This window comes from Taudactylus pleione, unplaced genomic scaffold, assembly GCF_031769625.1.
Source record: "Taudactylus pleione unplaced genomic scaffold, aTauple2 ptg000077l, whole genome shotgun sequence".
In the NCBI taxonomy this organism is placed as follows: Eukaryota; Metazoa; Chordata; class Amphibia; order Anura; family Myobatrachidae; genus Taudactylus; species Taudactylus pleione.
The window spans coordinates 3,332,869-3,357,687 of NW_028284479.1; the positions used below are offsets into that span (position 1 = coordinate 3,332,869).

A 24,819-nucleotide genomic window follows, 5' to 3' on the forward strand; every position below is an offset into this window, starting at 1 on the left:
GATGACAAGCCTGCGGCCTGACGGTCCGGGCCTCCCTTTGGGGGATCCCAGGGTGGGAGGCCGCCTGCTACAGTTCGCCCAGTGTTGGTCGACCACTACGACAGACACTTGGGTTCTGGAGGTGGTTTCCCACGGATACGCCCTCTCCTTCCGGCACAGACCCCCGGCTCGCTTCTTCACCACGGGTCTACCATCAGACCGGAACAAGGCTACGGAGCTGCGGAAGGTATTGCACACTATGCTCCAGGCTGGAGTTATAGTGCCTGTTCCATTCTCCCAGAGGGGCCAGGGTTTCTATTCAAATCTATTTTTGGTACAGAAACCCAATGGGTCATATCGTCCGATTCTCAACCTCAAAGTACTCAACAAGTCTTTGCGGGTCTCGAAGTTTCGGATGGAGACCCTACGGTCCATCATTCTGGCGCTGGAACCTGGGGACTACATGGTGTCATTGGACATACAGGACGCTTACCTGCATGTCCCTATTCTTTTGCGCCATCAACAGTTCTTCAGGTTTGCAATCCGCAGCGACCACTTCCAGTTTCGGGCGTTACCTTTTGGCCTGGCAACAGCACCACGTGTTTTCACCAAGGTGATGGCGGTCATGGCGGCTTCTCTGCGGCTGCAGGGAGTCCGCATGTTGCCGTATTTGGACGACCTGTTATTGGTGGCAGGATCTCCAGAGCTCCTGTTACGCCACTTGGACCTGACCATTGCACTGCTGCAACGGCACGGCTGGCTAATCAACTGGCAGAAGTCCACTCTAATCCCGTCTCGGACGATTCTGCATCTTGGAGCCTTATTGGACTCGGGACAGCAAAGGATCTTCGTGACGGAGGACAAGATCTCTGCTTTACAGTCAAGGGTGCGCAGTTGCCTGCACAGCTGCCGGGAGTCCTTACACTCGGCGATGAGGTTACTGGGCTCCATGGTGTCGGTGTTCGACATGGTGGAATACGCCCAGTTTCACTCCAGACCTCTGCAGCACCTGATCCTGTCCAAGTGGAACGGGCTGCCTCAGTCTCTGAAGTCCCAGACGATTGTGCTCACCCCGGAGGTTCGCCTGTCCCTTGCGTGGTGGTTACAGACGACCCACCTCAACAAGGGACGTCCGTTCTGGGTTCCAAATTGGGTCCTGTTGACAACGGACGCCAGTCTTCGGGGCTGGGGAGCAGTTTCGGGTCCACACTTGTTCCAGGGCAGGTGGACGCCGACAGAAGCGGAGCTTCCAATAAATATCTTGGAACTCCGTGCGGTCTTCAATGCTCTCCTGCAGGCACAGCGATTTCTCCAGGGTCACCCGGTGCAGGTCCAGTCGGACAACGCTACCACCGTGGCCTACATAAACAGGCAAGGAGGAACTCGCAGTCGGGCGGCTCTCGTAGAGGTCTCTCGGATCCTGGTTTGGGCGGAGCGTAATCTTCCGGCCATATCAGCGGTCTTCATCCCGGGAGTGCTAAATTGGGAGGCGGACTTTCTAAGTCGCCAGGACGTTCATCCAGGGGAATGGTCCCTGCACCCGGACGTTTTTCAACTACTGGTGGACAGGTGGGGTCTTCCAGAAATCGACCTCATGGCGTCCCGGCACAACAACAAGTTGCCGGTGTACGGGTCTCGCACAAGAGACGAAGGGGCGTCTCTGGTGGATGCTCTGTCTGTCCGGTGGACGTTCCGGTTCGCATACCTGTTCCCTCCGGTCTCCCTTCTTCCACGGGTAATCCGGAAATTCAAACAGGAAGGAGGGACGCTCCTGTTGATAGCTCCCGCTTGGCCCAGATGGCACTGGTTCTCAGACCTTCAGGGTCTGTCCGTGGACAGTCCTCTGCGGTTGCCGCTACGACCGGACCTTCTGTCTCAGGGTCCTTGCCTTCACCCGGACCTGACTCGGCTGTCTTTGACGGCGTGGCTGTTGAGACGGCCATGCTGAGGTCCCGGGGGTTTTCCAGCTCTGTGGTGCGTACCATGTTACGAGCTCGGAAACCGTCTTCCGCGAGGATATACCATCGCGTGTGGCGTACGTTCTTCCAGTGGTGTCGACCGAGAGGTTATTCACCGCGGGAGTTTCGTCTGTCTCGGATTCTCGCCTTCCTGCAAGCGGGACTAGATCATGGGCTTCGCCTTGCTTCTTTGAAGGTACAGGTTTCGGCCCTATCTGTCTGGTTCCACCGTAGGATTGCTACAATCCTGGATGTGCGCACCTTTATGCAAGGTGTTCTCCGTATTCAGCCGCCCTTTGTTCCACCTGTGGCGCCTTGGGATTTGGCTGTGGTCCTGAGGGCTCTCCAAGGACCGCCGTTTGAACCACTGGGCTCAGTGGATATTAAATGGCTAACAGCTAAGACTGTTTTCCTTCTGGCCATTGCTTCGGCCAGACGTGTTTCTGAGTTAGGGGCTCTTTCTTGTAGACCCCCTTTCTTGGTTTTTCATGGGAACAGGGCAGTGCTCCGCACTCGGCCCGAGTTTCTTCCCAAAGTTGTTTCCCAGTTTCATGTTAACGAGGAAATAGTTGTTCCGGCCTTTAACTCACCGGGTCTTTCCGTGGGTGAGGCCTCTTTGGATGTTGTGCGGGCCTTAAGGACTTATGTTGACCGCACTTCTTCGTTTAGGAAGTCGGACGCTTTGTTTGTCCTCTATGGCTTCCGTAAAAAGGGTTGGCCTGCTTCAAAGCAAACTTTGGCAGCCTGGATCCGTATGGCTATTTCTGAAGCTTATCTTCATGAAGGCCTACCGGTCCCACCTTCTCTGAAGGCTCATTCCACTAGGTCTGTGGGTCCTTCGTGGGCAGCTCGACGTGGTGCCTCGGCAGTTCAGATCTGCAAGGCTGCTACGTGGTCCTCTGTCCATACCTTTGTGAGGTATTACAGGTTTGACACCTTCGCCTCTCAGGATGCTTCCTTCGGGCGGCGGATTCTCCTTTCTGCACAGGAGCGTCCCCACCCTTAAAGGATACTGCTTTGGGACATCCCCAAGGTATCCTGTGGATACCCTATGGACCCTGAAGTAGAAAATATGAGATATGGTAAGAACTTACCCTTGTTATCTCTATTTCTACGAAGTCCATAGGGTTCCACAGGACTCCCGCCCTGTCGCACCTGTGCTGCAGATGGGCTTTGCTCTGGTCACCGGTTTTCCGTCTCCCTCTGGTGAGAATGTGATTCTTGTATGTGTCCAGATCTTTTTTTCTCTCTCTTCCTTCTCCTCCTCCGGCCTATGGCTTGATAACTAACTGAGGTGCCTTGGCTCGGGGGCGGGGTATAGGAGGGGGACCCTAGTGCATCCTGGGAGGCTGAAAAGCTTAACTCTATGGTGCCCAGCGACTGACGTCACACCTATACCCCAAGGTATCCTGTGGAACCCTATGGACTTCGTAGAAATAGAGATAACAAGGGTAAGTTCTTACCATATCTCATATTATATATATATATATATATATATATATATATATATATAAATATTCCCATACCATGGCTGAACCAGAATTTTGTTAACATTATTTTTAAGATTACTATCTACATCACTATTTGTAAACATTATTAGTAGCCCCTTTAAATAAAGCAACATGAATTCCATCTTTCCAGTAAGTTATAAGTGAAATAATCAGAGGATATTCCTGAAGCTGGATGATGCATTTACCAAGTGATAATGAAACACTAATGCCACAACCACTACTCTAGACTCTATCTTATTAAAAATGAAAAAATACATTTAACAGGCCAGGATTTATGATTCATTTTCTGGTAATACTTTAATTATATTGGTTGTTCAAAAAATGCTTAGTACCAATTTGTATACACAAATTCAGAAATTAGTAAATAAATTCCAAACAGATCAGGCACAGCTGGATTAGTATAATCACCCACTAATGTTCATGCATTTAAGATTCAAGTAATAATGAAACTTATAGTTACATATGACATAATAATGTAATGGTTACAAATGGGAGATCACAGGAATAAATGTCTCAGGAAGGGAAAACTCAGGAAGGGATGTCTCAGGAAGGGATGTCTCAGGAAGGGATATCTCAGGGAGGGAAAACTCAGGAAGGGATGTCTCAGGAAGGGATATCTCAGGGAGGGAAAACTCAGGAAGGGATGTCTCAGGAAGGGATATCTCAGGGAGTGAAAACTCAGGAAGGGATGTCTCAGGAAGGGATATCTCAGGGAGGGAAAACTCAGGAAGGGATGTCTCAGGAAGGGAAATGTCAGGAAGGGATATCTCAGGAAGGGATAACTCAGGGAGGGAAATCTCAGGAAGGGATATCTCAGGAAGGGATAACTCAGGGAGGGAAATCTCTGGAAGGGAAATGTCAGGAAGGGAAAACTCAGGAAGGGATATCTCAGGGAGGGAAATCTCAGGAAGGGATGTCTCAGGGAGGGAAAACTCAGGAAGGGATGTCTCAGGGAGGGAAATCTCAGGAAGGGATATCTCAGGCAGGGAAATCTCAGGGAGGGAAATCTCAGGAAGGGATGTCTGAGGAAGGGATATCTCATGGAGGAAAATCTCAAGGAGGGATGCCTCAGGGAGGGAAATCTCAGGAAGGGATATCTCAGGGAGGGAAATCTCAGGAAGGGATGTCTCAGGGAGGGAAATCTCAGGGAGGGAAAACCCAGGAAGGAATGTCTCAGGAAGGGATATGTCAGGGTGAAAAACTCAGGATGGGATGTCTCAGGAAAGGATATGTTAGGGAGGGAAATCTCAGGAAGGGAAATCTCAGGGAGGGAAATTTCAGGGAGGGAAATCTCAGGCTAGGGATATGTCATGGAGAGAAAACTCAGGAAGGGATGTCTCAGGAAGGGAAATCTCAGGAAGGGAAATCTCAGGAAGGGATGTCTCAGGAAGGGATGTCTCAGGGAGGGATGTCTCAGGGAGGGAAAACTCAGGAAGGGATGTCTCAGGGAGGGAAATCTCATTGAGGGAAATCTCAGGAAGGGATATCTCAGGCAGGGAAATCTCAGGGAGGGAAATCTCAGGAAGGGATATCTCAGGAAGGGATATGTCATGGAGAGAAAACTCAGGAAGGGATGTCTCAGGAAGGGATGTCTCAGGAAGGGAAATCTCAGGAAGGGATGTCTCAGGGAGGGAAATCTCAGGAAGGGATGTCTCAGGGAGGTAAATCTCTGGAAGAGATGTCTCAGGAAAGGATATGTCAGGGAGGGAAATCAGGAAAGGAAATCAGAAGGGGAAGATTGTCAAACTGTGGACTGAAACCTTGCAATGTATCATCTGTATTATTGTCATCAGTGTACACTGCACCACTTTATACCTCACCTACGTTTCAGGAGACCACTAAAGTCAAGTTCTCCTGCATCTTCTTGTCCTTCACCACTGTGATTAATATAAAAATATCAATTCTTTTTTTCAGGAGAAAGATTCACAACACTCATTAAGAACATCATCCATATGGTCACATAGAGATGTTATGCCAAGATGCATATTTGACAATAATTTCACATCTCTGTTACTGTTGAAAACAAGCACAAAAAGGTTTATTCAATAAAAAAGGAACATAGAACACATATGCTGTAACCCATAGCAACCAGATATTAGATTCTAGACAGTTGAAATCTAATATCCGATTTCCTATTTGTTACAAATCATCACTGCTCTTTGCACCATGTTATTAAATAAGCCTTAATATGTTGTGGCCTTTCAAGATAATGTTTTTTACATGTAATCAGCATGGAGAAAGCATTATCCTGGTTTGTGGTTTCAAAGCACAAACAGAAGTGAGGAAAATCACCACAACAACGTGTCTACGACACCTCAATGAGAAAAGAAACAATAAGCTTTTGTGGATGTGTTTCTTCTATCATTTATACACATTCCATTGATAAACAGTGCTGTCTGTACAATTCCACACTCAAAAATAAATAAATTCTTGATCTGCTCAACAAACTCAAGCTTAGTATATAGAGAGCTCCCAAATTATTCTACCTGGATCTGGGTTATAGTTGACTTAATGGAAGGATTGTCAGGTCCTGCACTTTTAAAACACTCTTACTATCAGGTATTTGCTCAGCCCAAACATGCATTTATACTAATTATATTATAGTTCACCTTTTTGTGGAACACTACCTGAGCCATAACACCAGTTTTGACCTGTACTTAAGACAACATTATAAACAGGGAGCATTGTATTAGTGTGTACCAGGGATAAACCAATAGGATGTTATATACAGTAATAGCAAAGAATCTTGTCCCTAAATAAGATGTTCTTTTAAATCAAATCTACCTCTTCATAGTGTGTGTGGATAACAGGAAAGGTCTATTGTGTGGTTAGATGAAAGTAAAAGCCTTAGTAAAATAATCTGTATAATTATACTTGGGATGTACATTGGTTATTATAAAAGTAGCACATTAATACTAAATCATATGTAAATTATGATAACACTTAAATATCATAGAAAACACTTGCCTTCTTTAGTTCCTTGCTGAGATGTCACTCATAATGTATATTGCATATCTTGATAAACTATACTTTGTATTCACATGACTATCTGATTAGACAACCTTACAATCTCCTACAAGGACTTACCTTCTCTTGAATGCAGATCTGATGTCAATAGCTTGGGAAGCATCTGGGGCAGCTACATAGATGACAAACAATCATATTAATGGGTACATGTATTTTTTTTTTCACAATTACCCATGTTTGGTGTTAGAGAAAAGTAACTTTCAAACATAAAAGAAAATATATGAGAACCATAGAAAAAAGCCTTAAACCAGTGTATATTATGGGGCTGATTCTCAGATGCCCACAATGTGGCTGCAGTTGCGGGCAGCCGCGGAAGCTTGTAGTACTTCTTTATGCTAATGCAAGAATTCATTCAACAATTTTTTGTGATTATGCATGTATAAGCAGAAAACCAGTGCCGTCCATTGATTCTATGCCAGCTGCCGCAACCATCATCATTATTATCTGCACTTGCACCAACCAGCCCTAGGCCAGATCCATCAGAAACAGTCTTCTTTTTCCTATACGCACAACTCATAATCACACAGAGGGCCAGATTCAGACCCGCTTGCGAGCGAAGGACGCTCGCAAGCGGGTCGATGTTGGCCGAATGCGCATGCGCATGACGGAGGGAGCTCCGTCGTGCGCATGCGCGAGACCCGGTGAGCGACGAGGAATACGTCGCTCGGGGTCTTGCACCAAAGGGGGCGTACTGTCGATGGTGACTGACAGCACGCCCCCTTTGGTGGGCGTGCCGGGGGCGTGGATGCCAGACGGAGGCGTTCCCATGGGAACGCCTACCGTCTGAGTCCGGCCCCACTGACATCAGTAGTGATGTCAGTGGGAGTGATTTTGGCTCTGATAGAGCCAAAATCACTCCAGGGCTTGCGGCAGCGGTCTCGTCGCAAGCCCGATGGTCGCGATGGTCTTGACCATCGCGACCATCATCATGGACACTCACATAAGCTGTGGGTGCTAACCCACAGCAATGCGAGCGTCCAAGAGGCCGCTCCATTTTTAGGGAGGAGGGCCCTGATTCAGAGCGAGCGTTCTGGTCAGAGCGTTCGGCTCTGAATCAGGCCCAGAGCTTTTTATACATGACTATGATACTCCAATGACACTCCCACAAGTCAAGGTGGTAACGTGTGATGGTTTTACCACCACCCAGTTTATGCCCGGAAAAGCCCTTTACCATGGAAAGACAGAACTGGGCAATTTGCGTCCAACTCAAAATAGGACGGACTTAAGCAAAATGCATAAATTTGCTTCTGCGCACACACTGTGTTCAAATACTTGCCAATTGAGTGCATGGTAAGAGATCCATCTGACTTAGAATCAGCCCCTATGTGTGCTACGCTTAGCAGACGTACTAAGTGCCATACTGGGCAGGATGCATGATGCATTGCATTTGGGTTACAATGCATCCTGCTAGTCTTTGCATGCATGCCAGCGTTAATTAACTCAGTAAGAGTTGTCCGAGGGACTTCCGGGTCCACGACCCATAAGCCTCTCTGGCGTCTTTCTGGGCATGTGCAGAAGGACGCGCAACGTGGAAGGTATCCAATTGGATCCCTCTCAAGGGGAGGCGTCGCAAATAAAATGCCATAGGCTTCTATTGGGCATCACCATCTGAAGATGGCGTTGCCCACCATGTCAAAGCCCCAGACTATATCACATTCTGGGACTTGATGCATATGAGATATGCGGTCATACCCCTGAAAACCACATTTTCGGGGGTTTGACCGCATTTCTTGCTTTGCTGCATCCCGCCCCCTGAATGGTAAGACTGCACATTGGAAATGTTGGGTTGCCAATGTGCAATCACGTACTGTTCCAATTTTGTCACATCCCTCTAAATAATCCTATATTGGTAATGAAGCAAGTTTCTGTAATGTTCTTTTTCAAGCCTCTATTATTTCCGTCTGGGACAAACACCAATGTGATACTGCGACTGAGCATTTCTATAGTAAAAGAATCTGTAATACGTAGAAGATCCTCTCTGTCAGATTTCCAGGTGGTCTCATCATGCTGAACTCTATTAATGATCTTACGTCATTTTATGACATTATATGTGATTAGTCATGACTGTATAATGCATAGACATGCATAGTGTAGGAAGAACAGCCAAATAGCTATAAATATTGGAAAAAACATCATATATAATGCCAAGGCAAACATTAGTATTATTTGGCATAGAAATACATATAAATAAATACATTACATATCATCTGTGAATGTACAACGAGCTCTTACCAATAACTTCCAGATCAAATGAGCAACTGTCAAATTTATCTTTATAGGTAACTTCACACCTGTAGTTCCCAGCATAGTTCTCCTTTGCCTTTATTATGTGCATCTCAAATGTATACGTCTGTAATTAAGTATATTATGTCATCATATGAGATTGCTATAATTCACAGATAATTAATTCAATGATTTTACAGTGTATCAACTGCTGTACAACTTCTAATTACCACAAAATTATAGTTGCTGCTTGAAATGTTGCTTCACATAAACCTCTAGTCCAAACAACACATATAACATGTCCCTACATATTTATTTCACCATAAAATCCCAGTCTGAATTAAGTAACAGTCAACCATTGCTTTTCCAGTTAGGCTGCCTCTCTCTGGATGATTCCCCATCCATCCCTCCGTTTTGTGTCCTTTTTGGCTGTGCTGTCTTTGTTGGTTTTGTCTACCAATTTTTGTTTTTCAGCTTGGCAGGAAAGCATTGCTTCTCAGCGGCCTATTAGGGCTGAAGTTAGGGCCCCTCACATCCATAGGGAAAGTTGTCTCTGCCCTAGAGGATGGACCTGGGCTTCTCCCTAGAGGTTGGAACCAGTAGTACTAAGCCAACGAAGGAGGTTGGGGCTCTAGCAATTCCAGTTTGCGTAAAGGAGCACACAGGTACCCTATTTGTTGGGCTAAATGAAATGCTTTCTAGTGCAACCCATTTTGCAATTAGTAGATAAAATAAAAGCTGTGACATATTTAAACTTCATTTGCTGTGTGAGTCTTTATGTGGATATAAGTAAGTTATCAGTTTAGCTCATATGCCAATTTCTCAAGTGCATCAAATAATACACAGATTATTGTCACCTGTAGCATTACAAAATGTTCATCTGTTACCTCACTTAACTGATCTCAAGCCAGGTCCATCCCTGACCAATTTAGTGCCCTAGGCAAGATTTTAGCTGGTGCCGCCCTCCCCACCTCAAAGCAGCGTTGAACCAACATCATACTCTGAGAGAGAATGAAGGATTTTTAGCTGGAGTAACTTAAATTGCAGCCAATCCCATGTATCTATAAAATATGTATATATATAATCATTACAAATTCACTGCACAGCCCCATTTCCCTTCTCCTCCTGCACCTGCCTGTGTCTTCCTCCCAGCTCCCCCTCCTCCAGAGTGGCTACCTCCTCTTCCTTACCTGCCTCCCCCTACACCGACCCCCTCCCTGCAGTCTGAGTCTGTACAACGCTGCATATTTGAAGAGTAATGATTGATCACCACCCTTCTTTTAATCTGATCATGGCGTGGTGGCTCCCTAGGCAGGATATCTTCGTTGCCTGGGGCACATGCCCCACCTGGCACCCCCTTAGCTGTGACCTGCAGACTGCTCTTGGACAACCCCTCTGGAGCAAGATGACCCTAGGCAAGAGCCTAGGTTGTATATGTCCAGGGCAAGCCCTGTCTCAATCCAGCATCACTCAGGCTTCTAGGTAAAGTTACCCTGTATTGACTTATTGTGTTGCTCTCTGTACAGTGCTGTGGAACACTTGTGGCACCCTATGTAATAATAATAATAATAACAATAATAATAATAATAATAATAATAAAGTATAGCAGTGTGATATCTACCTTGTTAATCCGGTCAAATGTGTCCTTCAGCTGAAGATGCTTTCCAGCTTTACTTGCCAAATCCATCCATTTTCCTTTCAGCCATTTAACGGTCGGCTTGCGAAGGAGATCTTTTGCCTCCACTTTTGCAACAAACTTAATATCACCACCTTAAAAAAGGGTAATACATTAATTATAAGCTTAGCGGCCCACTTGACTATGCAGCCCTCTATGTCCAAGCCTATAGAAATATAAGGAGTGAGGCACCACAGATATGCAAGCTCTGCCTTGGTAAGAACCATATTCAATGATACTGGGCCTGATTCAGAGGTGCACATAGTTGCAGCCACGGCTGTGTCTTTATGTGGTGCCGCGGCCTTCCAATTGCGTAAGCCGGAATATACAAGTCCTGAGACACCGGTCCCCTCTCCCCTCCGCTGGGCCGCTTAACACTGACTAGGGATGGACATCGATGGTCGATGTTTGTTGTCCATCGATGTTTTTCTTACGATGTTAGTGTTTTTACCATTCGATGGCAGCATTTCCGATGTTTGCTGCCATCGAATGGTAATCATTCAATGGTGTTGCGATGGTGGCTTATTTTCTTTAAAAACTAAAAGTTCTGCCTCCCCTGACTGCTGTGTGCTGTGTCTCCTGCCTCTGATAACATTCCTGCATCATGTTACTGGGATCGTTGGAGGCTGCCTCTGACTGCCTCAGACCTGTCCCTCCCTCCCCTCTCTGCGCTCTCTGAGACAGTGAGAGCCAATCAGTGTGCAGCCCTGGCCCTGCAGCTGCTGTCACTCACAGACACACACAGAGTGACAGCTAACAACGTTTTAACAGCAGAGATGGAGAGTGATTTCTCTGTTGGTGCTGTAAGAGGTTAGTTTTCATTGTGTTATAAGTATATTTATTATTGTTTTTACACTTCACTTTCTTGTTGCTTGTTTAAGTGCCCACAGCAGCAGCAGCATGGCAGTGTTTCCCATTCTCCTCATCCTAAAACAGCTCTGCTTGCCTGGGTTTTTCTTTTTTTTTTTTAACTTTGTGTCTGAGCCCCTCCCCTAACCCCGCCCCTTTACTATTCATATGAATACTTTTCACCATTAAATGCTTTTGATGCGATGGTTAGTTACCATCGCATCAAAAGATTCAATGGCGGAAGCACTGCCATCATATGATGGTGGGCTTCCGATGTCCATCCCTAACACTGACAGGCGGCTCTGTGAGGGCTGCTGCCGCGATCGCGGTAATGAGCTTCTATGCGCATGCGCAGAAGCTCATCCAGGAGAAGGCGAATATAAAATGGCCACGGGAGCTCCTCCCATCGGCCATTGCGGAGCTAGTGAGTGACAGGCAGCTCATGGCTCCGCCTCCAGTGGTCACAAGTGTAGGAGCCGGGAAGGGCAGCTGCAGCCTGCACGACTCGAGTGGCCGCGGCTGGCTCAGATACTGCGTCACAACAAAGTATGTATTTCTGATTGCTCTTTATGAATTGGGCCACCTTACAGTTAAATATTGTAGAGTCGGGGGGAACTTATATTTCTATGTGCTATATATTTTATATGTATCATCATCATGTCATGGCTGCCACTGTCATGCACATTTTAGCTTACAATAAAAGATTATCCTATATTGTAAGCTAAAATGTGCATGACAGTGGCAGCCATGACATGACGATGATACATATAAAATAAATAGCACATAGAAATATATATATATATTTATATATATATATATATATATATATATATATATACTGCACTGTACATATATATAAATAAATTATATAAATATATATAGTGTGTGTGTGTTTGTATATATAAATAGATTATATATATATATATATATACACACAGACACACACAAACACATACACACGTGCACGCCTTCAATGGGTCGGTAACCCAATAACATTTTGCAAACTGGCGGCATTAAGAGACTTGTATAAAAATTAAAATATTGCCTTTATTGTCCTACATTTCAGAGGTCTGCCCGTCGCCGTTTTATACAAGTCTCTCACTGCAGCCAGTTTGCTACATATAATATCCACACGTGTGTGTGTTTATATTTATATATATGTGTGTGTGTGTATATCACATGTATATATGTGTGTGTGTGTGTATATATATATATATATATATATATAAATATATGGGTGTATATATATGTGTAGTTATTTGAAAATGTCTTCTGAGTGCCATTTTGTTCTTTAAAGCATTTATTACTTGAACTTAATTAGGGCACCGGAACTTGTTGTTTTCTGCTATTAAGAGTGCCGGACCTCTCTTTGTATTATAAATATCTATCTCTTAAGGTGCAGCACTCAGGACTCATAGAGTGCCGCACCTTCTTATGTATTATTTGTTGTCTATCTGTGGAGGCACCGGACCCAAGCTATTTGGATTTATTTCGAGTGCCAGTCCCTGGTATTAATAAATATTATATATATATATATATATATATGTATATATATATATATATATATATATTCGGCATGAAGTCGCGGCACTCAGGGTACTTGAAAAAGATTTAATGTGACATCTCAATAATGCAACGTTTATGTGCCAACAACCGGCACTGTCCTCAGGCTAAAGAACACTGGGAATCATCTTACCTTAAGTAGCACCTGTGCAGCATGCAGACGCCCAAGCCGGAAGCGGGACCGCTCAGCCGGACCGGCGGCGCTTGAGAGTGACATCATCACTCGCGACATCATGTGCCCATCACCTAGGTAACATAACCAAATCAAACTGAACAAAACATAAACACAAACACAGAACGCCGCTGGTATGCCATATATAGCAACTAGATAAAATACAAAGCTGGATAAAAGATACATAATAAAACACATGGATAAGTATATGTAACAATTAGAGCATGCCACATACAAGAATACAGTGCATATTGGTTATCGAATATTGACCTTTCAAATAATCATAAAGAAACCAAAAACATATAAACATAAGTACATATAAATAATGCCTATGTTATTAAGGATAAATGACAACATTAATATCAAACTAGATAATGCCTGAGTACAAAAAAATGATAATCATATAAAGTATTGTAAGCCAAGGTTCTCGTTTAGACCCCTGGGAACAAGGGTCCCTAAACGAAAAATCCAACGGCTTTCCATTTGAAGAAGTTTCAAGCTACGATCACCGCCCCTCAAAGATTGAGGGACGTGATCAATCATACGGTACCGCAAAGTAGAAAGTGGATGGGGAGTTTGACCAAAGTGCCGTGCCACTGGCTGCTCACTGTCACCATTCAAGAGAGCTGCTCGAATAGCAGATCTGTGAGCAGCCATACGCTCCTTAAAGGAACGTTCGGTCCTACCAATATAAGAAAGCCCGCAAGGGCAAATAATCTGATAAATAATAAACTTAGAATTGCAGGTAAGCCTAAAATTTATAGAATATTTTTTGCCAGAATGGGGATGGCAAAAGGTATCACCAGGGATTAAAAAACCGCAGGTGGTGCACGTACACTTGATACAACCTTTTTTACCAGTCAAAAAGTGACTAGGTTTTTTAGACAAAATATTGTGAACATTGGGTTTAACTAAGAAATCTCTGAGGTTGCGCCCTCTCTTATAGCTAGCCATTAATCTAGTATCAGCTAGTTTAAGATCAGTGTCAGACTGAACAATAGACCACAATTGTCTGGATGTTTGATTAATAGAAGAGCTAGCAGTATTATACTTAGTAACCCAAGGTAGAATATTGGTATTGGAAGGTTTATCATGTTGTTTTTTCAATAAGTTTTCTCGATTGATTCCAAGGACTTTAGCCTTGGTCTCATAGAGAAGTTTCTCATCGTGCCCCCTTTCCAAAAATTTTTGAATCATAGATTCCATCTGTGAATCGGCAAGGTTAGGATCAGAAGTGATGCGTCTGATACGTAAAAGTTGAGAAAATGGTAATCCTCTCTTGAGGGGGTAAGGATGAAAACTTGACATATGCAGCAAATTGTTGCGGTCGGTAGGCTTGGTGTACAAAGAAGTATCAATCTTACCCCGATCAAGAGTGATTTGTACATCGAGAAAATTAACTGTGGTGGCACTAATAGTATATGTAAATTTTACTGGATGGTTCAAAGAATTGTGATTATCAATAAGTAATTTAAAAGCTGATTCACTGCCTCGCCAAAAAATAAGCAAATCGTCGATATATCGTCTATAAAAGACGATATTATCGGAAACATTGCTATCTGAGAAGAAGACTAGGTTTTCGACATCAAACATGTATGTGTTGGCGTACGATGGGGCCACACTGGACCCCATCGCACAACCAACACATTGCAAATAGAAAGTGCCATCATAGATAAAAAAATTATTACGTAACACTAAAGAGAATAGATCAATAACCAAATCGATGTTAGGCCCACTGTATAAAGAGTTATCGATTAGAAGACGCTTCATGGCTAGTAACCCCTGATCATGGGGTATCACAGTGTATAGACTGGTAACGTCAATGCTACAAAGTAGGATCTCTTCTGTGAAAACTGGTAACTCATTTAGCGAATTAAGTAAAGACATCGTATCCAAAAGGTAAAATTGATGCTGCTGGATGCAAGGTTGACAAAGAGTATCCAAATAAGTAGCCAGTGGTTGAAAGAGAGATTTAGTAGCAGCGATGATAGGACGTCCAGGCGGCTTGTTAAGAGTCTTGTGAACTTTAGGGATAATGTATAATATAGGTGCAATGGGGTATGCAGGGACTAATGCAGACATTAACTCAGAAGATATCAATGCTTCATTCACCGCCCTATGTAAAGTTTCTTGCAACTGTTTTTTAAATGCACCGGTGGGATCACCTTGTAATTTTCTGTATGTTACAGTATCACTTAACTGTCTTTGGATTTCAGTGATATAATTTGCCGTATTGAGGATGACCAATGCACCACCCTTATCGGCCGGTCTGAACACCAAATCAGGATTTTTGGAAAGTTTATTCAGGGCACACCATTCACTCACAGTGAAATTACTGCTTGAGGGAGGTTTATCGAAGCATGATGCAGTCTGTTGGTCCAAGAGCCGCATAAAAGTTTTGATAGTTGGATTACTTGACGGGGGCTCAAAATTAGACCTAGGTTGTAACCGCAACAAGGCAGGAGGTATGTCAGTGTGAGAATTAGATTTAGTGGTGTTTTTTGAAAAGAATTCTCTTAATTTGAGTTGTCTATTAAGACGATATTTATCAACTTGCCACTCAAATTTGTCAGGTTTATTTGTTGGCACAAAAGATAAGCCTTTGGACAATATGTGAGCCTCTAAAGGTGATAATTCATAGTCTGACAAATTGATGACTAAGCATTCCGCCCCGCGGCGGCTGACCGCCTTTCACTTTTCCTCTGCCTTTTGTATTGTTGCCCCCGTCTCGTATATCTGCGGCTCCTCCTCCTGTAAATTTTGCCCTCGTAACCACACCTCCTGTGCCTATCAAGTTTTTTGGCTGCTGAGGAGTTTCCAGATCGCTAGCTGAAGAAGAAAATTCATACGAAGACTCAGGGTCTCTACCTCTTTGTAATCTCCTAATCTAGTGCTTTGTTCAATAATAAGAAGAATTAGATCCATGGAACATTTGTTAAGTATTGCAAAATTTACAGGAGGAGGAGCCGCAGATATACGAGACGGGGGCAACAATACAAAAGGCAGAGGAAAAGTGAAAGGCGGTCAGCCACCGCGGGGCGGAATGCTTAGTCATCAATTTGTCAGACTATGAATTATCACCTTTAGAGGCTCACATATTGTCCAAAGGCTTATCTTTTGTGCCAACAAATAAACCTGACAAATTTGAGTGGCAAGTTGATAAATATCGTCTTAATAGACAACTCAAATTAAGAGAATTCTTTTCAAAAAACACCACTAAATCTAATTCTCACACTGACATACCTCCTGCCTTGTTGCGGTTACAACCTAGGTCTAATTTTGAGCCCCCGTCAAGTAATCCAACTATCAAAACTTTTATGCGGCTCTTGGACCAACAGACTGCATCATGCTTCGATAAACCTCCCTCAAGCAGTAATTTCACTGTGAGTGAATGGTGTGCCCTGAATAAACTTTCCAAAAATCCTGATTTGGTGTTCAGACCGGCCGATAAGGGTGGTGCATTGGTCATCCTCAATACGGCAGATTATATCACTGAAATACAAAGACAGTTAAGTGATATTGTAACATACAGAAAATTACAAGGTGATCCCACCGGTGCATTTAAAAAACAGTTGCAAGAAACTTTACATAGGGCGGTGAATGAAGGATTGATATATTCTGAGTTAATGTCTGCATTAGTCCCTGCATACCCCATTGCACCTATATTATACATTATCCCTAAAGTTCACAAGACTCTTAACAAGCCGCCTGGACGTCCTATCATCGCTGCTACTAAATCTCTCTTTCAACCACTGGCTACTTATTTGGATACTCTTTGTCAACCTTGCATCCAGCAGCATCAATTTTACCTTTTGGATACGATGTCTCTACTTAATTCGCTAAATGAGTTACCAGTTTTCACAGAAGAGATCCTACTTTGTAGCGTTGACGTTGCCAGTCTATACACTGTGATACCCCATGATCAGGGGTTACTAGCCATGAAGCGTCTTCTAATCGATAACTCTTTATACAGTGGGCTTAACATCGATTTGGTTATTGATCTATTCTCTTTAGTGTTACGTAATAATTTTTTTATCTATGATGGCACTTTCTATTTGCAATGTGTTAGTTGTGCGATGAGGTCCAGTGTGGCCCCATCGTACGCCAACACATACATGTTTGATGTCGAAAACCTAGTCTTCTTCTCAGATAGCAATGTTTCCGATAATATCGTCTTTTATAGATGATATATCGACGATTTGCTTATTTTTTGGCGAGGCAGTGAATCAGCTTTTAAATTACTTATTGATAATCACAATTCTTTGAACCATCCAGTAAAATTTACATATACTATTAGTGCCACCACAGTTAATTTTCTCGATGTACAAATCACTCTTGATCGGGGTAAGATTGATACTTCTTTGTACACCAAGCCTACCGACCGCAACAATTTGCTGCATATGTCAAGTTTTCATCCTTACCCCCTCAAGAGAGGATTACCATTTTCTCAACTTTTACGTATCAGACGCATCACTTCTGATCCTAACCTTGCCGATTCACAGATGGAATCTATGATTCAAAAATTTTTGGAAAGGGGGTACGATGAGAAACTTCTCTATGAGACCAAGGCTAAAGTCCTTGGAATCAATCGAGAAATCTTATTGAAAAAACAACATGATAAACCTTCCAATACCAATATTCTACCTTGGGTTACTAAGTATAATACTGCTAGCTCTTCTATTAATCAAACATCCAGACAATTGTGGTCTATTGTTCAGTCTGACACTGATCTTAAACTAGCTGATACTAGATTAATGGCTAGCTATAAGAGAGGGCGCAACCTCAGAGATTTCTTAGTTAAACCCAATGTTCACAATATTTTGTCTAAAAAACCTAGTCACTTTTTGACTGGTAAAAAAGGTTGTATCAAGTGTACGTGCACCACCTGCGGTTTTTTAATCCCTGGTGATACCTTTTGCCATCCCCATTCTGGCAAAAAATATTCTATAAATTTTAGGCTTACCTGCAATTCTAAGTTTATTATTTATCAGATTATTTGCCCTTGCGGGCTTTCTTATATTGGTAAGACCGAACGTTCCTTTAAGGAGCGTATGGCTGCTCACAGATCTGCAATTCGAGCAGCTCTCTTGAATGGTGACAGTGAGCAGCCAGTGGCACGGCACTTTGGTCAAGCTCCCCATCCACTTTCTACTTTGCGGTACCGTATGATTGATCACGTCCCTCAATCGTTGAGGGGCGGTGATCGTAGCTTGAAACTTCTTCAAATGGAAAGCCGTTGGATTTTTCGTTTAGGGACCCTTGTTCCCAGGGGTCTAAACAAGAACCTTGGCTTACAATACTTTATATGATTATCATTTTTTTGTACTCAGGCATTATCTAGTTTGATATTAATGATGTCATTTATCCTTAATAACATAGGCATTATTTATATGTACTTATGCTTATATGTTTTTGGTTTCTTTATGATTATTTGAAAGGTCAATATTCGATAACCAATATGCACTGTATTCTTGTATGTGGCATGCTCTAATTGTTACATATACTTATCCATGTGTTTTATTATGTATCTTTTATCCAGCTTTGTATTTTATCTAGTTGCTATATATGGCATACCAGCGGCGTTCTGTGTTTGTGTCTGTGTTTGTGTTTATGTTTTGTTCAGTTTGATTTGGTTATGTTACCTAGGTGATGGGCACATGATGTCGCGAGTGATGATGTCACTCTCAAGCGCCGCCGGTCCGGGTGAGCGGTCCCGCTTCCGGCTTGGGCGTCTGCATGCTGCACGGGTGCTACTTAAGGTAAGATGATTCCCAGTGTTCTTTAGCCTGAGGACAGTGCCGGTTGTTGGCACAGAAACGTTGCATTATTGAGATGTCACATTAAATCTTTTTCAAGTACCCTGAGTGCCGCGACTTCATGCCGAATACTTATCCATTCCTCGCGGGCACCGGGCCAAGCCATTTCACTCCAGGGAGAGCCGGATGTATGGTGACTATATATATATATATATATATATATATAATGTTAGTTTTACATGAGTGCGGCACTCCTGGTACAGACAGAGGCTTCAAAGCAGCGTGACAGTCAACATTTCAAAGCATTTATTGCAGCTTTTTCATCAGGACTTTCAGTAGTGGTGATAGTTTAGTTTCCCATATTCGTGAATTTTCTGGGAGCTCTACATATGTTTTATGTAAAAATGTGCATTTCCCATTGTTTGTGTATGTGCATGTATGAAGTTGTGCACATATATGTGCAAGTATATTTGTCCCTGAAAATGTGTAAGCATAGAAATATATATTGTGTCTATTTTTGTGTTCTGGCATATTTTTCTATTATTGAGAATTCATGTCAGTTTGTTAAAATTTATTACTTCTAAATGTAGAGTAAATATGTAATTCATAATTATTATTCTTATGTATTTATTCAGATGAATCGGGATAAAGGAAATTGGTGTGGAACTGGAAACACATTGAGGAAATCATAGAGCTAAACTACAGCGTGAAAATAACCGGCCTCCTGGTCTATACCCCTGCTCAGTACACATTGTATCACATCTTACGCAGAGTACACGTGACATCTCCTATAGAAGAAAACCTAGTGCAGTAAGCAGTCAGAATTTAGGACGGTATATATGTCCGACCCAACTGTAACACTCACCCACATTTATTGTTCCACTAGAAGGGGTATCAATAAATAAAGTTGATCGTTGAGAATTATCCCGCTTGTCTGCATCATCCTGCCCTGTAAGAGAACCAAACAATGAGAATAGTTGATCTAAACATGTAGAGTTCTTGGACACTGGCCACTTAGTCAATGTTCATGAAACATTGTCACTGTTCTCATATTTCCTGTGTAAGGAATTAATTTAGTAATAGAATGTATATCGTCAAAGTCAGACTCGTACTAGTAATTAAACAGATTATGTAAAGTCATAACAAATAAAAAAAAAATCAGTATATGTTCCTTTTCCATGTTTGGCTTTTTCAAGTACTAGACTCAAAAAGAAATATCTGCAAAAGAATGATAGGGGTAATATAGCAGTTCTGCGTAAGCTTTACATACTCATTAGTCTCCGGGTGATGCAGCTTCCCTAATTCCCTGAAATGAAGAACGTTAGAACACAAAACCTGGGCATTATGGAACTGCAGTCATATTGTATATTAGGCTAAATCATGAGATTGAAAGCCAAGCTATAATAAAAGCAGTGAATACGGTATATTATATATATTATAGATTATATACTGTGCACTGTTAGCTTCCTTTCAGTAGTCTGCATATGTACTGTATGTATGTGCTCGGTTACAGAATACTGGTGCTGAAGTATGAACGACCAAACCAAGGGGTCTATTTACTAAGCAGTGTTAGGAGACAGAGTGAAAAGTGATAAGGTGCCAGCCAATCAGCTCCCAACTGTCATCTCACAGGCTGTGTTTGAAAAATTACAGTTGGGAGCTGATTGGCTGGCACCTTATCACTTGTCTCTGTCTCCTAACACTGCTTAGTAACTAGACCCCCAAATCATCATCACCAGAGACCGGGGTACAATTCAATCTGTAGACCAACCATATTTATCAACTTTTTCTAAACGATTTGTATGGATTTAATAAAATTCTCAATAGCCATTTATATGTGTTACTATACATTATTGCGTAAGCTGAACATTATTAAAGAAAATGCATAAAAAAATAACTCAAAATCAGATATACTAGAATTGGAGAAAAATATAAAATCTCTTCCTAAGCTTATCAAAGTTTTATTTGAAACTAGCGTTTTGCGATTTCCTTTTGGCTAGAAGACCATATAGCTGATTATGAAGATTGTGGCATATTAATGATAATTACTTACCAGAATCTTTCCTGTCCGCAGATCGAGCATTTGAATCTGAAAGAAAACATGGAGTTGCAATGATAAATATGAGCAGATTTGTTATTACGAAGTCATGGGAAACAGCTGAAAATTAAAAGGACGTAGATGCTGTATGTACAGTTGTTCTTGTATCTGTGTAGAGCATATTTTTTATATCTGGATATTTATTTATAATATATGGTTACTCTTTTCAGATTAAACCTCTGTAAATGGTCAGAATAGGCAAAATACAGGACTTACATCATTTTAATAAACAAGGGAATGTGGATAGAGCGATTTCTTCTGCTGCTGGGCATGATGGGAGATTTACACCAACAGGAGATAAAACAATATTGTCCAACTGGAGCCAAAATAGTTTATTAATTTATTAGATAAAAAGTTTTGGAATGAGCACTCCCATGCTCTAACATGAATTATATTAGAGGGGTATGCAATATACAGTTATACACCTCCAATATACTATGCATGTAAAATATGGATTTGCCTTATTATGGTCACAGATCTCTTCTGTCTCCTCCAATAGATACACCATATACAGGTGGGCTCATGTTATGGAAGATGTATTGCATTATTACAGCATAGTATACATTTCTGCAACTATTTATATAGCAGCAATGAGATCAATTATCATGAAAGAGTATCACAGTATATGTAATATTATGATAGGTATATAATATTAGGAAAGTGTAAGTATGCCATAGGTCAGCCCTGGAGTCCCTAACTTGTAAATATATTGAGGACATGCGTAGTTTTCCATTGATTACTACCTAAACAGTATATTTTAAATATACTATATGTACTATTTAACCTACAAACAAATAACATTTTAATCAATATTGGTTATTTTGACGTCTTTCAATTGTGTATGGATTACTAATACTGTGATTTGTGGTTTATAAGCAAAACTCACCTAAAGAAGTCTTGTATCTGATCATTTGTGTAGAAGGAGTGCACAAAGAGGAACATTAGCTGATCAGTATTCTAGCATCTACTAATTATCAGCCTATATGGTGCTTACAGTAATGAAGGAGTCAGATGAAGCCTAATTTCCTTCCATCCTAATGTGCTCCTAATGTGAGCTTTATGTATCTGAACTGTAATCCCTTCTCCGGTGCCTTTGGCTGATAATCCTTTGGAGCTGCACTTCCTTAAGCACATGTTTTACACATACTGCTTAATCACAAGCTAATTACAAATGTCCTCAGGGAACCAGCAACAAACACACCAATTCACTAAATATCTGAAATCCCAATAAGTTTTACTAGTAAGATAATCACACCGACAGGTCCTTTGTATGGATCCAGAATAGATTTCTTCCTGAAAATAAGTGTTAGTTCCTGAGGGGTCTATATTCTATGCCTTGGAGAGAGATAAAATGGACAGAGATAAAGTACCAAGCAAGCAGCTCCTAAGTGTCACTTTACAGGCTGTGCTTGAAAAATGAAAGTTAGGAGCTGATTGGTTGGTACTTTATCTTTTTCCACTTTATTATTCTCCAAGGCTTAATACATAGTCCCCTGAAGCACAGACAGTTCTGGAACATTGAATATCTCTTCCGCTGTCAACTATGAATGTTGCTTGTATTTCTTCACATTTCAACTAGAGATGTGTAGGCTTGGATTAGTTCGGATTTTCCCACCAAATTTGGATTTTTCCCGCCTTTTGTCCATGAAAGAGGATGCTTGTCCATGAAAGATGACGTTTTACCATATTTCCTAAACCCGATTTTTGGCGGGAAAAAAAAGAAATCACAATTTGGCGGGAAAATCTGAACTAATCCGAACCTGCACATCTATAATTTCAACCCAGACATGGATCCACAAAGACCAACCAAGTAATATATCATAGCACCGACATTTTCCAGCTGTGTGCAAGCAGTCCTACATTTTGAACAGGAAAGAGAACAGGAAAGAAAAGGAAAAGCTACCTGGAGGAGGAGTACTAATTGAAGAAGATGTATCTTCATCTGCAAACATAAAATAAGAATGATTAATCTGTGGACATGCATGTACATTACATAATGTGACGTGAGTCCTTTGCAGTGGAAACATAGGCAAAATAAAAATCCTGCAAAAAAGACCACATAGTTACAGCAACAGCAGCAGCAGCCTGCAACACTCAGAGGAAGCTACAAACTCATGGGAAGAAAGCTTGGAATTTTCAGTAGCTGAAATGAGAAACCAGCAATCAGCAAAGAGGAAATGAGGGCACAAAGACGAAATGTAGAACAAGTATTACATGAACATATGGGGAGTTTTCAAGAGGCTTGGAAATGTTAGGAATGTACACAGCAGCAAGAAAGAGAAAACACATTGAAATTAAGGTCAACCACACATCTGACCTTCTGAAGAAGATGTCACATCACTGTCTTCCATGTCTGTAAGTAAAATGTGCACCACATACACAATGAATCTGTCTGCCACATATTAATCACAGGCATAACATACATGTAAACTGAACATCTACATCTCAATATTACATACAGTGGTGAATAATAATGGCAGTGGTAGCTTGAAACTCATTGCTGAATGGAAGACAGACATTCCACTTTCAAACTCACTGGTGCGATTATGACCTTCCCAAAGGGACTTAAACTGAGGGATTTCTATATACGGTATCTCAATGGCTACGGGGAAATGTTCTTGCCATTTATTGTTAAATTCTTGGAATATGAGACTTACTGGGCAAATTAATACATCTGTGATAAGAACACTGCTGTGTGTTCTAATGACAATTGAAACTCATATGGTATCAGCAATTGTGAATGTGACGGGGTGATCAAGAAATGTATTTAGATTAAAACGCAATTGGACTGGGGTTAAATGGTTCTACCAATGCCCGGGGCTATTTTGAATCTACCACTCCTTGGACTGGCTACATATTTTGGAATCATGTGACTATTAACGGTATAGCATTTTTTCTTCAATAAGCATCTAAAAATTATATACAAATAATCTCTTTCAATTAAATTATTCTAGTTGTAAACTGTGGTCTTTCTAGACTATGTGGCCAAAAAGTAATAGCCTGCGATTTGCGAGCATCAACACGATTTCCGCGATATAGTCACTGGATGTGAAGTGGCAATTACTTTTAAGGCAAAACTAGGTTGGTAAAAATAAATGCCACTTTAAATAGCGTTTATATTGCCAAAATTGTGCCAGTGACCGCAAACTGCAGGCTAACACAACTGGGCCTTGAAGTTACTATGGGAGTGAAACCGGATATATTGCTTTAGTGGAAAACAATTGAAAAAAGGTTTGAAACTTGAGTTGCATGGACACATGGTAGCATAAAAATAACTTTGTGTCATTTGCGCAACCTCTTATAATCATTCCGCTGCGGTTGGTTACGGTTTAAAATCAAGCACTGATTAAAAGTAAAGCACTGAGATTTCCCATGTACTATGCTCTTATATTAATAGTTTTCTATCTTTATAGCAGCCTATTAATATAATACTTATAAAGAGTACATCTCAACATAGGAGAGGAATACTTATTTTGCAAAAGGGTGACATACTGTAGATGCTGTGCGATAATCTTTAACTAACCCTCCATGATCTTTATTGGCAGACCACATACTGGTTAACCATAGCTGTTAGGATATCTCTTACAGCTGGATGTTTCACTATTCCATCTGTTTAGATCCACAGTGCAGTGACCGGAAGACTAAGAGATACACAAGTGTAGTAGGCATTTTGTATTATACTCAAAATTCAAGCATTTAAACTGTATTTTTCACATCACATTCACATTAACAAAAATACAGATTTATTTCCCATTTGCTGAAACACATGATTTATTTACACATATGCACTGTATGTCATGTGACAAAGAAAAAGCATATTTATGTCATGTGATCCTTCAGTGACTTCTCATATTATTATAACTAAAAGTACATACAGGTGTCGCCTCATACACTCTGGCTTCAGTCGCGCCAAACACCCCTTCTCAGCGCACCAGGTCTCAGGCTACTCAGCGATGCCGAGGGCATTTTTCACCTAAAATGTGCTTCTTTTCTATAAATAAGATAGAA

At 41.8% G+C, this 24,819-nt stretch overlaps 1 protein-coding gene across 9 annotated transcripts in view; it reads right to left on the minus strand.

The window, feature by feature from the left end:
• The window catches only part of MYBPC1 (myosin binding protein C1), a 125,161-nt gene that overhangs the window by 61,752 nt on the left and 38,590 nt on the right, over positions 1-24,819 (minus strand). For 7 of the 9 annotated variants that reach the window (XM_088467846.1, XM_088467842.1, XM_088467849.1 and 4 more), the window contains 7 exons: positions 22,715-22,753; positions 20,767-20,802; positions 19,579-19,662; positions 10,320-10,468; positions 8,708-8,825; positions 6,536-6,587; positions 5,269-5,325 (listed from right to left, as the gene is read on the minus strand). In XM_088467846.1, the coding sequence (XP_088323972.1) occupies positions 5,269-5,325; positions 6,536-6,587; positions 8,708-8,825; positions 10,320-10,468; positions 19,579-19,662; positions 20,767-20,802; positions 22,715-22,753 (535 nt within the window). Of the gene's footprint in view, positions 1-5,268; positions 5,326-6,535; positions 6,588-8,707; positions 8,826-10,319; positions 10,469-19,578; positions 19,663-20,766; positions 20,803-22,714; positions 22,754-23,128; positions 23,165-24,819 lie in introns of all 9 variants that reach the window. The other 2 variants (XM_088467844.1, XM_088467847.1) reach the window with 2 other exon arrangements.